General features: G+C 44.0%; 1 protein-coding gene across 8 annotated transcripts; it reads right to left on the bottom strand.

Moving 5' to 3' along the window:
• Nucleotides 1–488: 488 nt before the first annotated feature.
• On the bottom strand, nt 489–13,866 carry RNF6 (ring finger protein 6). Of its 8 annotated transcripts, none has more exons than XM_035116036.3 (5): nt 13,510–13,866; nt 7,488–7,638; nt 5,890–6,094; nt 4,839–4,946; nt 489–3,176 (listed from the first exon to the last, which is right to left on the bottom strand). In XM_035116036.3, exons 1-5 carry the CDS (start codon nt 13,758–13,760, stop codon nt 1,534–1,536), a joined length of 2,358 nt encoding a protein of 785 aa, XP_034971927.2. In that variant the 5' UTR covers nt 13,761–13,866; the 3' UTR covers nt 489–1,533. The 8 variants fall into 8 exon arrangements, with proteins under 8 accessions (XP_034971927.2, XP_034971929.2, XP_088524389.1 ...); XM_035116038.3 differs by having other exon boundaries at nt 13,530–13,866; XM_088668263.1 differs by having other exon boundaries at nt 7,378–7,638; nt 13,530–13,850.
• Between the last annotated feature and the right edge of the window lie 9 nt (nt 13,867–13,875).

Below are 13,875 nucleotides of genomic sequence, written 5' to 3'. Positions count from 1 at the left end.
AGTTGTCTTACTTGCACCAAAAAAGAGGAGGAGGGTAAGTTCAAGTTGTTCCATGTGTGCAATGCTTTAGGGAAAACTGCACAAGTTCATGCAACTCATATTTCTTCCCCCACTCCTCTGAAAGACTTCTTTACAAGATACGAGAGACCTATCCAACATCATGGGATGCGTCTTACAGCTTTGCAATGAGGGAGGGAGAAGTTCTGTTGTGTGCTGAATGAGTTCTGCAAGTATACCATTATTTAGCTGGATAAAACCATGTCTCTCTACAAGTGTGCATATTTGCATGTGTTACTAAGAATTCATGTAAATTTGTAAGAAATGGAAGCACTGTTCCTTATGCTGCCTACTACAACCTAGGTCCAATGAACTGGAATGGTTTGAGGGTTACAGCTAAAGAAAAGAGGCATTGCAGGCTCCATTTTTTAAGAAGGACATTCTCCTTCTCATTCAGCTTTTAAGAGATACGCAAATAAGTGACACATCTGTTTTGTTCTTGCACTTTTATTATTTTGTCAGGTATTGGTATAAGCTTTAAGGTCCAAGTATACAGCTTCTTTTGCATTTTTGTAATAAGCATACATCTTTCCCTTAACAGTTGATGGCATCTGATTCTCAGAAAACTTTCCACGGTCCAAAATTACATGTTTCATTTGTACACTGTGCAGAAGAGACTGTCTTACAACAAAATGTACAAAATGTACAAAAACGAAACATAAATCGTGCTTGCAAGTTACTTATCCATGGCACTATTCCACCATCAAATTAATTATTATTATTTTGAAAAAACTAATTGGAATGTGCTTAAATGTCTGAGCAACCTAAACATACTGCTTCTGTATTCGTTAAGCAACGTTCTGAGGTCAATGTAGAACTGGCGAACATAAATTAATAGTTCTCTAATGTAATCTCATGGCTAAACAAACAGTCTGTCTAAGTCAGGCCTCTGAAACAAATTTCAGTCGACCCCAAGAACCACATCCACTGTAAAGGTTAATGGGCAACAGTAAGCCATGTATAAAACATGCAAAAACTGCCTATAAAATTAATAAAACCAAATGGGCAGGGTATTCTATAAAAATATCCACTGCATATTTAAATCAAAACACTTACTCTATTTAAAGTACCTCCTGCCAGATGCCCAGGTTTCCAGTTACTTTTGCAACATAAAAAAGGATCGCTCATAGAGCAAATGGTTAACAAAAGATTATTTCAACAACTTCACAAAAACTGAAATCTCAATAAAGATCATACTGTTAACACAAACGATTACGTTTCTATATTACAGAAGTGCTTTATATAAGGGAATTATATAGAAAAATATAATCGCATGAGGCCTATTAGATTGATCTTCACCCTTACACTTGCCTTTTGAGAAGAGAGGTTCACTGCCACATGTAGTGAGGTCACTTCCAATTTTAAACTTGTTTTACACACACACACTCCTCATATTCAAAGTTAGTAAAATACCACCAGGCTCCCAATGGAGTACACAAATTCAAAATTGTGAGGAATTATCCACTGCCTGCAATGTTAAGCTACTACAGGTTGTCGACAAATTGGGCAAGTGGAATTCTCAGAAAGCCAGCGATCAATACAGTGAAAATGGAACTCATGCATACATGGCAACTGCCTTAGCTTGTTTCCTGAAACATATTCATTAATGCAAACACTACAGGTCTTGCTTATTTCACCCTCTTCTGCACCAAGATGCCCATAATTGCGAGTAGAAAGATTGTCAATTTGTTCTTTGGTTAACCCCCTCAAGTGGTCATTAGTACTTTCATCTAATAAAAGATAAGGTACAAGACGAAGGATGGGAAGCGTTCCACTTTCAACAAAACTGTTTGCATCTTGAAACTGTCGGTTACCTTGAGCTTCATTACTTTGATTGTAGTGTTGGGTCGCATTGGTTTCTCCATGCCATTCTCTGCTACCTTGTTCAGCAGGCCTGCTTCGAAGAGAAGCTTCACTGAACTCACCAATGCTGTTTAGAGTGTGTACATTAAACAGTTCTGACTGCATGTCTGCCGAGTGCTGACCACTCCTCTGAGCTTCGGATTCTGACTCGGTGCCCATTAAGGAACTTAGCTCTCCAAACCCAGTCATAATTTGCCTTAGAATTGATCTAAGAGCCGCCGATGAAGATTCCCCGAGCCCAATTTCAGATATCCTACGAAGGGGTATCCGTATGGTGCTAACATATGTCCGTATGCCCGCATGTTCAGATCGTGAAACAGTCTGACGAAAACCCTCCCTATCGCTTTCAAAACTGACCGCATTGTCTGCCATGCCTGCTCTCGAACGAGTTCTAGTAGCAATGCTGTCTTGGTCTCTATTTTCTCCAGTACGAATTCTTCTCACCTGAAGGTCTAATGTAATAATAGGAAGTCTTCTAGGTGCAGTTGTGGGTCTGGTAGATTCCTCCTCTTCCAATGTTATGCCCAGTGTTGGCACTTGGTCCTCACCTTGCTCAGGAGGAGGCTGGGCTGTTTGTGCCTGGCCAGACCTTCTAGGGATTTGCTGTGCATTCATACGTTGCCTTCTTTCCAAATGGGACTGAAACTGACTGCTGAATGTTGATCTTAGTCTTAAAACTTCTGGCCTTTGCCTTGCATTCCTCCGAGTTCTAGCTCTCCTTCTGTGAACTGTCACTGACGAGACTCTGTGAACTCTCCTTTGCCTAATAATGTTGTGTTCATTGTCATCTAAGACGTTGTTGTGTGCTGCAAGGCCAGCTGAGCTTCTGTTTCTGAGTCTGCCCGGGAATAACTGAGTTGCTACTTCGGCATTTTGTGTCACTGAGCCACTAACGTTGCCAGCGCTTGACGAGGCAACCGCACGACCAACAGTCTCTCTCAATGTCCTGCTCCTTGTTCGGCTGGCTATGGGACTTTCTTCTATCAGAGACCTATTCTCTACCTGCCTTCCATTGGGATCACCGAGAAGGTAGCCGTTAAATTCTTCCCCAGGAGCGTCAACACTGTTATGTTCGTGATTTATATTTATTTCGAGACTAAACCGAAATTCCCCGCTACTCGGGTTTGCTCGGCTTACAGCCCTCCAAGTCTGGTTCCCACTCTGTCCACTATGGCTGGAATTTCCTGTACGGTGGAATGTGCTCAGCCACTCTAGCAGCGAGCTGTTAGTTGAATTTTCCCCAACAGTTTCTGCATCTGTAAGTAGTTTTTTTAAAAAAAGAAAGAAGACAGTTTTCATGACTCGCTTCACTTAAGACAAAGCAGCTAACTGCAATTGTCACGTGACACCTAGAATACATGCTGGCCTGAACAGTCAGTCATAGGATCATCTATCACACAGAGCTCTCATTCTGCTTCCCTTACAAATGCTATGAAATCTAAAAGTCAACCACCCAGTAAAGAGGTCAACTATGTTTGAAGAGTTATATTATTTGCAGCTTAAAGATGTCTATCAAAAGCCTAATCTGATGCACTAGTCTCCCCACAACTTCTCTTGTGTATCTAAGAGCTGTGTACAACCTCTGTCTACCCTTCATGTAAAAAAAAAAAACCAAAAAACTGTCTCCCATCCCAAATCTATAGCATTTTCTGCTTCCGCTAGCCTAGAAATGTTAGGCATACATAATTATCTTTCATAGCTTTGATGCTACAATTTAGACCCAGCAAACAAGCCACATAATTTATACCTAGCTGTTTGTGTGTGCGGGCACATGTGTACATAACTGTGCACATTTCAGTCATATTGTGTACTGTTTGGACACGTGATCTCAGTAATGCACGAATGAGCACTTTTAGAAATTCCAAATACTGTAAACAGAACTCTTTTATGTTAGTGGGATTTCACCTACTAGTTTCTAGGTTCAAAACCCCAAGGCACATAACTGAATAGGTGAAATTGAGGGGGGCGGGAATCACATAAGCAACTGAGTCCCAGTCTTGGAAGCAAAAATGAAAAGCTTTGGAAGAGCAAGCCATGCCTTGACGAAAATAGGGAAGTCCAAGTTGTCCTGGTGGTATCTGGTACAAATAAATGTACCAATTACAAGTGGGGAAGTAATTAAAATTGATAGGAAAACTGTATGGAAGGTCATAGGAGAGGAGAATAGTATCTGGAGTTAGCAGCCCACAGCAGAGGAAGAAAGAATGTTATGAATCCAGCCTGTTTCAAATCGAATTCTTCTTCAGGGGCACTCTTAAAAACAACCAATTTTGGTCTTACAGTATTATCAGAATTATTTTGCAACCAAGTTGGGTGTGTAAAGGCTGAAACTGGTTGTGCCTAAAACAAGATGTACTAACTCTGTGCATTCTAGTTTCATCTAATACTGCAGGTGGAAAGTGTTTTCATATAATGACAGCAAAGGGCCACAGATTACATCTTGAATAAGTAGCCAAAAATATTTGCACTACCCAGCAGAAGTATAGCACCTCTGTGCCTTTCACTTCTCAGTAATCAAGTGGAGCTTCCTCCTTTCACAGGATTAAACAACATCTTGATACAAAAAGCACAGGTAGCTTTACTCACCAAAAGTCTGATTTCCGGCAGGTATCTTTCTTTGTCCTTATATTAAACACTGCCCTCACCTCTCTGCGAAGTGCACTATATGCAGCCACAGAGCACAGACTCTCTTGCCTAGAAATCCTGCTCTAGTTTTCCTTAACTCCCATGCAGCAGCTCTGCACAATTAAAATACTGCCCTTTCTCCATCTGTCTACCTCCCTTTCCTTGGACAAGGTCGTTGCAATAGGGTTTGTTGGCTGCTGATTTTGACAAATACTAATTTTGCTAAGGTATCTAAAGAGCCTGCACCTGCCAGAAGTTAATCAAGAGATTACTATATTAAAATGACAGCTTACCTCCGACAGTACCTCCTTCCCAGTCTCTATTTTCTCCGTCAGAATGGGATGCCAAATGCTCCTTTGCACCTTGCAAACGTTGCTGCAGCTCATCTGCTGTTATTTCTCCTGAAATAGCAATATGGCCAGTTTATTTATTGGTTCAGATACTGGTTGAAGACATAGAAGCAAATAGAGCAGCTATTCTTATTTTTAGCTAATAAAAGCAACATAGGAGTTATCCTGGCATGACCAGTAGCAGAATTATAAGCATGCACTAGACACAAGGTTCTGCATTTTGACAATGCAGTTTTGATACAGCAATCCAAAACACTGGCTGGGAGTAACATCCAAAGCCCTGCCACTTGTGCTGGCCAGGGCAGAAGGTGGCAGTGGTGGTTTTCTAAATATTTTTGCTGCTCTAGTTTTAGGCTGGCACTGTAAAGGGACCCTGACTAGGCCCTTCTTTAGGAAGTGGCCTGGCTTTGGATTCAGCAGATCCATTGCTGGCCCTTCTCAGCCACTATAATGCATCATTTTGGGGCCTTTGCAATGGTTTTCACAGGCAGCAGTATGCACTCCACCACATTCAGCAATTGGGCTGGGGGGTGTTGGCTGCAGGGGTGGCCCCATGCACCAATAAAGCCCAGTAGTGGGACACCTCTTCCTAATCCTAAACCCATTTAACAGCGCAGATCAGGGGTTTGGATTGCTGTGCCTAGCACTGACCAAAATGTAATGATTCTAGAATCAAGTTTAAGAAACTGATATCTAATATTTTGTGTTTCCTCTGTTTTGCATGAACCTAGACGTTGTGAGCGAAAAAATGAAAGAACAAGGACCTAACTTGCAATACACATTTTTAAAAAGCATTTCTATGTTTCCAAAGCACATGAGGAACAAATTCTACCCATAATTATGTTTATCTACCCATTGCTTCATACCAAGTTTATTATACATTTTCAAAATGGTGGATTAAAAAAGCTGCATTCGATTTGTACTATGTTAACAGTAAAGCTGTATTATAAGTAAGAATTCTATTAGATTTTAAGTACCAGAAGTCAAGCCTCACCTGGAGTCCCCAGAAGGTTGTGATCTCTCATTAACCTGTAGTCTTCATCACTGAGCTCATTAATAAATTGGTAATAGGCTTCCTCTCTATTAAGGCGTTCCTGTTGCCACTGTCGCTCATCTTCACCACTATGGCTTTGAGATGTGTTCTGGCCACCATCTTCCCCTGAGTAAGAACTAGAGCAGTCCATTCTGGGAACACCAGACTGTTGTAAAATGGAACGAAAAATAAAGTTATCTGGGCTGTGTGTTCCAAAATTGTTGGTGTGTGTTTGATTCAGCTCCTATATGTGTACTCAATATCATATACCGTTATTTACTGTAGTCAATTCCTGGCTGCTAGGATGGCTGAGGTTGCAATTCAACGCACATTAAGTGTGGAGTCAGTTCTACTGAAACAATATAACTTACTTCCAAGTAGAAAAGCATAGGGTCATGTGAGGGACAGGGGATATCGGGAGGTCCCTCCCATCTTGAGATCCAGCCCATCTCCGAGCGCTGGGGAAAGCAGGGAGAGTTCCGACTCAAGTGGAGAAGCAGGAAGTGGTGTCCGAGGCTCAGGCAAGGTAGCAGAGCCACTGCCCAAGGTGGGACAGGAAGGGGGGAGCAAGGGGGGAAGGCCAATCCCACCGACTCCGGAATTGCGCAAGAAACGTCGGGGGAAGAGGCTGGGTCTCCCCAAGCTTTTATGCTGGAGGAGAATGCGCCAACCTCCATTCGGAGGTTCTGAAGAAGACCGATAAGATGTGTTAATCTCTGTAAATAGCACTGCTTTTAGCACTGTAAATACACAGCACCAATAAAACAATAAAATGCAGAGCTGTGTGGAGTCGTTTCTCTGAAGTAGCCCACGCAGGCCACTGTGACAGATCAGCTTGTACGTCTGGGGTTAAATCTTACTCCAATGCATTTATCTTGTCAGGTTACTACTTCAAGTATCCAAGAGGTTACAGCCACTATGCTACATGTATTTATGGTACAAATTATGCAGGAAATGGCAGGAAAGAGCATTAGGTTCATCTGGGTCTCTGTCGCTAAATATAACATGCAAGAGAGTAAATTTAAGCATGCTTCAAATGGAGGCCGGCCAACATATGGTTCTCCAGTGACTGACTGACCTCTTACAATTGCCCTTTTGTGCAGATTGGTATCATACATAAAAACATACGTACTTTTAAGAACTGTGAAAATCCTATACTAAGCAGTGGCCATCACTTACTCTCAACAACCTAAATAACTGCCCAGAGACAGTTCATTAGCATGTTGGGGTAGAGCTGATTACAATGATAGGAGCAAAGCAATCATGAGTCCTTTAGCACAGAGCATATGTTTTGATGCAGAAGGTCCCAGATTCAATCTGCAGCATCTCCTACGGTAGGTAGGAGTGGAAGCGACCCCTGTCTGAAATCCTGGAGACCTGCAGTCAGTCAGTGTAGACAAGACTGAAGTAGATGGGCCAATGTTCTGCCCCAGCATTAAGGCAGCTTACCTTTTACTTACTTATGATGGTTAACACTCAGGCATCTAATAGCAAAAAAAAGTACTAGGAAGTGGATTTGAATGAAGAATCAACAGTAAGAGTGGAAGCAAAGTTCTCACATTAATTATTTCCTTTTCCCTCAACCCTGCTAGGCGGTGGAAGTGATACAGATCTCTAGCAAGGTGTGATGTTGAGAATCTTATCAGATAATTCCAGTCTTCATTTTTTTCCAGTGCTCTTTGAACAGGCAGGGTGAATGTTACGCAAATCCTGTATGAGAAGGTAAAAGAAACATGTAGAATAATCTACGGTAACAAGCAAAAATCATTGGCTCGGATTTTAATAAATAACCCACCAACTTTCCAACCCCTTCACAGCTGCTTCCCTCTCATAATGTCTATAGGTCCACTGTCTCTGAAGTCCACTGACTTTAACTGGACAGAGAAACATTCATCAATGGAACATTGTCCAGCAAGAAGGTGCAATGGAAGCATTTGTAACTTAAATTTCTGCAAGTCTCGCAATAGCTAAAGGCAAGGAACCCATCATGGGGGGGGGGGGAGATAAACTGGAGGTTCATCATCCATAAAGTACAGCACAGCTTTTAAAGGACCTTTTAAACACCTATACCCATACACATGGATATCCTTTTTAAACAATTCCTCATTTACTCCAACTTTGCTACCCCTTTCCTGCATAATATCTTTATGGGTTATGCCTGGCAATGCTGGTCCATATGTAACCACCGTTCTTCAACCCACCATGGCAAGCCAAACTCGACAGGGTAATGGCATCTAGTCAATTGCACAAACATGCTCCCACCCCGGCGTGGTGGTTCTCGGGGCACCTTTCAGACATTTACGGCAACATAAATTTGAGCTGCTAAGGTGCCACAAAGCTTTTGAATTAAAGCCAGCCCCTCCCCCCAACACGTCTTTGCCAAGCCCCCCTGGAGTTTTGGCCGGAGGCGCTGAGCTCCTCCCTCCGACCCAGCCACATTTAAGAGCCTTGGACGAGGAGGGGGGTGGGGCGACTCCCAGCCAGCCACCTGCTGGAAAGACGCTACGGGGTCCGCTCCGGTTCCCGAGCAGCAACCGCCGGAGCCCGTTAGGCCGGAGCCCGGGCTAGGGTATAACGGCCGGTTGCTGGGAGACCAGGGTAAGCCTAGGCAGCGGCGCCCACATAAACCCCTCTTCGCCCCTGGCAGCTAAGAGGAAAGTATCCTCCGACCGATTGCTTTCTGTAATAAAAACGCGCCCCCGCCCGTCCCGCCTTTCCTCGGCAGTGGCTACCAGCAAGAAACCGACAACCCGGCCAACTGCAAGGCACCGAGGTGCACCGGCAACAGCGGACCGCCGGCTGCTGGTGCCTCGGCTCACAGTTCCGCCAAGAAACGCGCAGGCGCGGAAGCACGCCTCTTCCCCCGCCCCTTCCATGCAGCGCGAGAGCGCATCCCTTGGGAAACGAGCTGGCTGCCCGATCCCCGGGTGGCTTCTCCGGGGCGCAGGAAAGCTGCGTGGCCGCACAGGGAGAGCGATCAAAGGGAAAGCGGGTCGGGTGGGCAAGTTCTGGGGGTCCGAGCGCCACAGGAGGGCGTGTTGGGACCGACCATTGGGGTCTCTGGGGCCAACGAGCTGAGCCCTCTCTCTGGGCAACTGAAGCATAGGCTGCTACCGGGCACGATCGTATCCAGCGCTTTACCCAAATAGAGAGCGTCGAGTTTAAAGCAGAGGTAGACAGTGTGTTTCCCTCCAGATGTTGCTGCACTTCCAACTCCCAACATCCCCAGCCAGGCAGGGATACTGCGAGATTTAGTCCAAACACGTCTGGAAGGTGTCAGGTTTCTCAGCACAGAGTAATCCACAGGAGCGGCTGCAGGTGTGGTGGGAGTGGTTATATGCAAGTTGCGCTAGCTCCAGAGAGGAGCTGTTGCCTTTCTCTCTCTCTCTTGGGAAGTACAGCAGACAGTATTGGGTCTACACATAGAAAGCTGCCAGGCAGAATACACCTTACTGAACTAGATTGGCCAGTGGGTCTGACTGAGTATAAAGCATCTTTCTACACTCCCAAGACAAGCTCCTTAGGGAAAAAATGCATTGGCTACCATCCCAAATAGGTAGGCCCAGAAACTTTTGAGATGAAAAAGATAATATGTGCTGATAAATATTGATGGTTTTCTGCCTTTTAACGGAACTCCGAAATCTGCCATGAGATGGCCTGCCTCACTGCACCCATTATGCAGTGGGCTTTTATATAACCAAAGTTAAAGAGAATTTGCAGCAAAACTGATGTAAAGGATTCACACACTCTGCTACCACAAAATGCAGCTGTGGGATTTTTTTGGGTGTGCATTATGCCTTCCAGGTCACATCAGTCAGTCAAGTCACATGTGCACACTTGTAATTTCCCATCATTCCTGAAGACAGATACAAAATGAAAGCTATTTACCCCAGCAATCTGCATATGAACAGTATAGAATTAGAAAGCTGCCTGCTAGACAATAGGAATTCATATGTGCACACATATAGGTGTTCTATGGGAGACAATGGGGACAGTGGAGGGAAATACACTCTTTATAGTGGATGAACATAGAAATTCACTGAAACACATAATTCACCTGTCCTTCAATCTGACGTCAATAACTGTGGGTGGTATCCAACTAACTTGTTCCATCAGTGCAGGAAAATCATCTTGTGCAACAGAACTTCCCCTACTCTCCTGCCCCTATGTGCCTTGCAAATATGTTTTGGGGGTTCCCATAACCCTCTGGAGCAAATTTGGGAATGGTGCTAGACATGTGATGCACAAACAAACAAACAAATTCTTGTGTTGATGGAATGAGTTAGTTGGATAATGCCCCATGGATTTAGGCCTAAGGCAGATCCTAGTTCTCACTTTCTTCCAAATGATGTCAACCTTTGAACAGCAACACTATGCAGACCTATGTATGTATAGGACCCTTTGAACTCAGTGGGGCTAACTTTTTAATAAACATGCAAAGAAATAGATTGTGAGACTCTTCCTGGGTCACATCTTCCTGGTCTTGGGCAGCAAATTCTAGTAATAGTCATTTTATAGAATTATGGGTAGTCTCCTGCCTCACAGTTTGTTTCCACAAACCAAAATATATCTTACTTGGGCATTAAGATTTTAATTCCACAATTGTATATTCTCGAATATAATCAATTATGCTGCTTTAGTCTAAGCAATTGTCCCCTCCACTTCACAATCTATTACTATTCTTCCATCAAACTCAATTTGCTCTGCAACCAGCTTTCACAAAGCCATTACTGTACCTTTTCTTCAAAGCAATCAAAACAATTCCCTCTCCCCCAAACTCATACAGTAATAGATCATGTGAAACAGTATTAGAGCATTAGAAGAGAATGCATAGTTGAAACCATTTTAGGCATACAGTTGTTTTATTCTCTCAGGTTCACATTGGATTAATTACTAAATACTTAGTCTGCAGATAAATAAAACTGGTTGCTCTCTCTCTCCACTTCACAAAACCACCCTTTGCTTGGAAAATTCATATAAATCGGCTAAAGAGGGCAGCAGATTTCAAATAATGCTGAATTTGCTGCAGTGATCTGTTAAATTGATACAAATTTAATCTGAGCACTGTTCCAATGTACTGAAATAATAAAGGACAGTGACTCAATTGTAGGCTGTTAAATGAGATGCTTACTGAAAAGCCCTGTAACTCTCTTCTAAATGCAATAATCAATTATGAAAAGATCTATATTGAAATATTGTGTACAGTAAATTCATTTTATGGTGTGAACTTTTCTGCATGGCAGAAGTGCCATTTTGATGGGAGGGGGACAATATTCACTACAAGGTTCAAGTTCTGCTACTTAGCTACATTCAGCTGCAGACTGAGAAGAGGGCCTGAAGTTCAGTGGAGCAGCATAGAATTTTCATGCAAAAGATCTCACGTTCCATCCCACTTTAAGGGGAAGGGTCATAGTTCAACAACAGGGCATCTGTCTCATGTACTGGAGGTCCCATGTTCAATTTGCAGCATCTTAGTGGGGCTAGGAATGTCCCTGGTCTGAAACCCTGGAGAGGGTTCTGAAATAACGAAAGCAGTGTGTCTTTTAAAGGTTTTTGTTGTAGACTCTTTCAATAACATATCATACTTGTTTCAACACTATCACTAAGAGTCAAAAAGTCACCTTTTCTCCCCAAGCTAGCTTCATCTAGAAATAGCCATCACCTTTACTAGACAATTCTGTTAGATTTATTATCAATGGTCTCCGATATACAGTGCCCAACTCTGATCTTAAACAGATTGTTAATTAATTCAGGCACCACAAGATTTGAAGCATGGGCAGTTCACATGGCTGCTCTTTGGGACTTTTCATTCCCAATAAGTACTTTGGGGTATTCACAGAATTATAGAATCGTAGAGCTGGAAGGGACCCCAAGGATCATCTAGTCCAGGCTTCCCCAAACTTCGACCCTCCAGATGTTTTGGACTACAATTCCCATCTTCCCCAACACTGGCCTGTTAGCTAGGGATCATGGGAGTTGTAGGCCAAAACATCTGGAGGGCCGCAGTTTGGGGATGCCTGATTCTAGTCCAACTCCCTGCAATGCAGGAATCTCAACTAGATCATAGATCCAACCTCTGCTTTAAAAAAATACAAGGAAGGATAGTCTTCCACCTCTTGTGGGAGTCTGTTCTACTGTCAAACAGATTTTACTCTCAGAAAGTTCTTTCTTATGTTTAGTTGGAATTTCCTTCTTGTAACTAGGTTCAGTTTCTAGCCTCCAGAGCAGGAGAAATAAGCTTGCTCCATCTTCCATCTCATCTTTACCAGGCTAAACATACCCAATTCCCTCAACTGTTCCTCGTAAGGCTTGGTTTCCATATTCTGGTCATCTTGGTCACCCTCCTCTGCACACATTCCAGCTTGTCAACATCCTTCTTAAATTGTGGTGCCCAGAATTGGCCACAGTATTCCAGGTGTGGTCTGACCAAGGCAAAGTAGAACAGGACTGTGGTTTCTCTTGATTGAGTCAGTATACTTCTGTTGATTCAGCCTAGAATAGCATTAGCTTTTTTGCTGCTGCATCACACAGTTGACTCATGTTAAGCTTGTGGTCTACTAAGACTCCTAGATCTTTTCAACATGTACTACTGGCATTCCAGGTCTGGAAGAGACAATAAAGCAGCCATCTAAGGAACTAAAGGAGGGGATCTTCAAGCAGAGTTTAACACTACCACTGCGAATGTTTACACATCAAGGTTTGTTTGCTTGTTTTAAAAGTAAGGCACAGTTACAGAAGTTGGCTCTAAAGTTAGCAGCCCATGTGAAACATTGCATGTACCTGTATATTTAATAAGTCTCATGAGACTCTCAGCTGGATACCTAGATATGTATCCAGAATGCTCAGACCTATGGCAACATGGTACTTTCTCAACTGATTTAACCACAGTGATATGGGAAAATCTGTCAGCAGTGATAGACAAAAAGGTCTCTGTTTGGCTAGTGTCATGGAGCTGGTTCGCATGACACTGTAAGCCAAACTATGGACGAGATACCGGTAGCACCAGCGTGCCCATGCTTGGAGGAGCCCACATCTGTTTTGCTCCTTTTCACTGCCAAACTAAGGCAAACTGCTTAAGTGCTCTCCTCACTAACCATAAGCTGTAGCCAAAATGGCTTCAAGACATCCTGGTTCAGTCAAACCTCTCAGGGAGCCCACATATTCATGCAGTCTTGCTATAACGCTTGCTTTCTCGTGCAAAGTAGGTCGGCAGTGGCCTTAAACTGTCTCTGGGTGGAGCTAGGAGTCCACCATTACTATCCTGCCCACGTTTAGGAGGGATAATAAAGCTCTGCCTGCGTCAACGCCAAGGGTGGGGCCTTCCAGCTGTTTTGGGGGACCGACCCAACTCCCATCAGCCTAAGGGATGAAGAGAGTGGTAGTTCAGCAACATCTGACGGCTCACGGGTTCGACACAAGCGGCTCTACACCGCCCCACAGCAGCCCTGGGAGTGTCAGGGCTTTGCTGCCTTCCCCCACTCCACACATTACGTCTTCCGGTTTAAAAACAATATGCATTTCAACAACACAAAGCAACCCCGTGATATAATAACGCTAACAAATAAAGGCCGTCAGGTCAACCTTGGAAAATGCTGCTGCACCTGCTGGTGTAGTCTCATATGTGCTGCATTTAGTAGTTCTCCTTCAAGGCATTTCCTTATTGCCGCCCGTCCGCACTCCAGAGCCAACTCCAACCTTTCCTTCCTTCCTCCCCAAAACGCGTTTCCTCGGAGATGGCGCATCAATCGCGAACCCGCCCGAGGACTTAAATTCCTATCACGCGCCAAGCCCACATCCGGCGACCCTCTGACTACAACTCCCGGCATGCTCATTTATCGCGCAGGCCGCCTATGGGCCCGTCCCACTTTGGTCTCTGTTCGCTACACCTGCCCAAGCCTTTCGGCTGGTGGCCGCCGAGGAGCGGTGCATGCCGGGGGAAGGGAACTG

The sequence above is a fragment of the Zootoca vivipara genome, chromosome 4 (assembly GCF_965207765.1).
Source record: "Zootoca vivipara chromosome 4, rZooViv2.hap1.1, whole genome shotgun sequence".
Taxonomy (NCBI): Eukaryota; Metazoa; Chordata; class Lepidosauria; order Squamata; family Lacertidae; genus Zootoca; species Zootoca vivipara.
The sequence above is the reverse complement of the archived record's forward strand: the minus strand, read 5'-3'. Positions and strand labels throughout refer to the sequence as shown.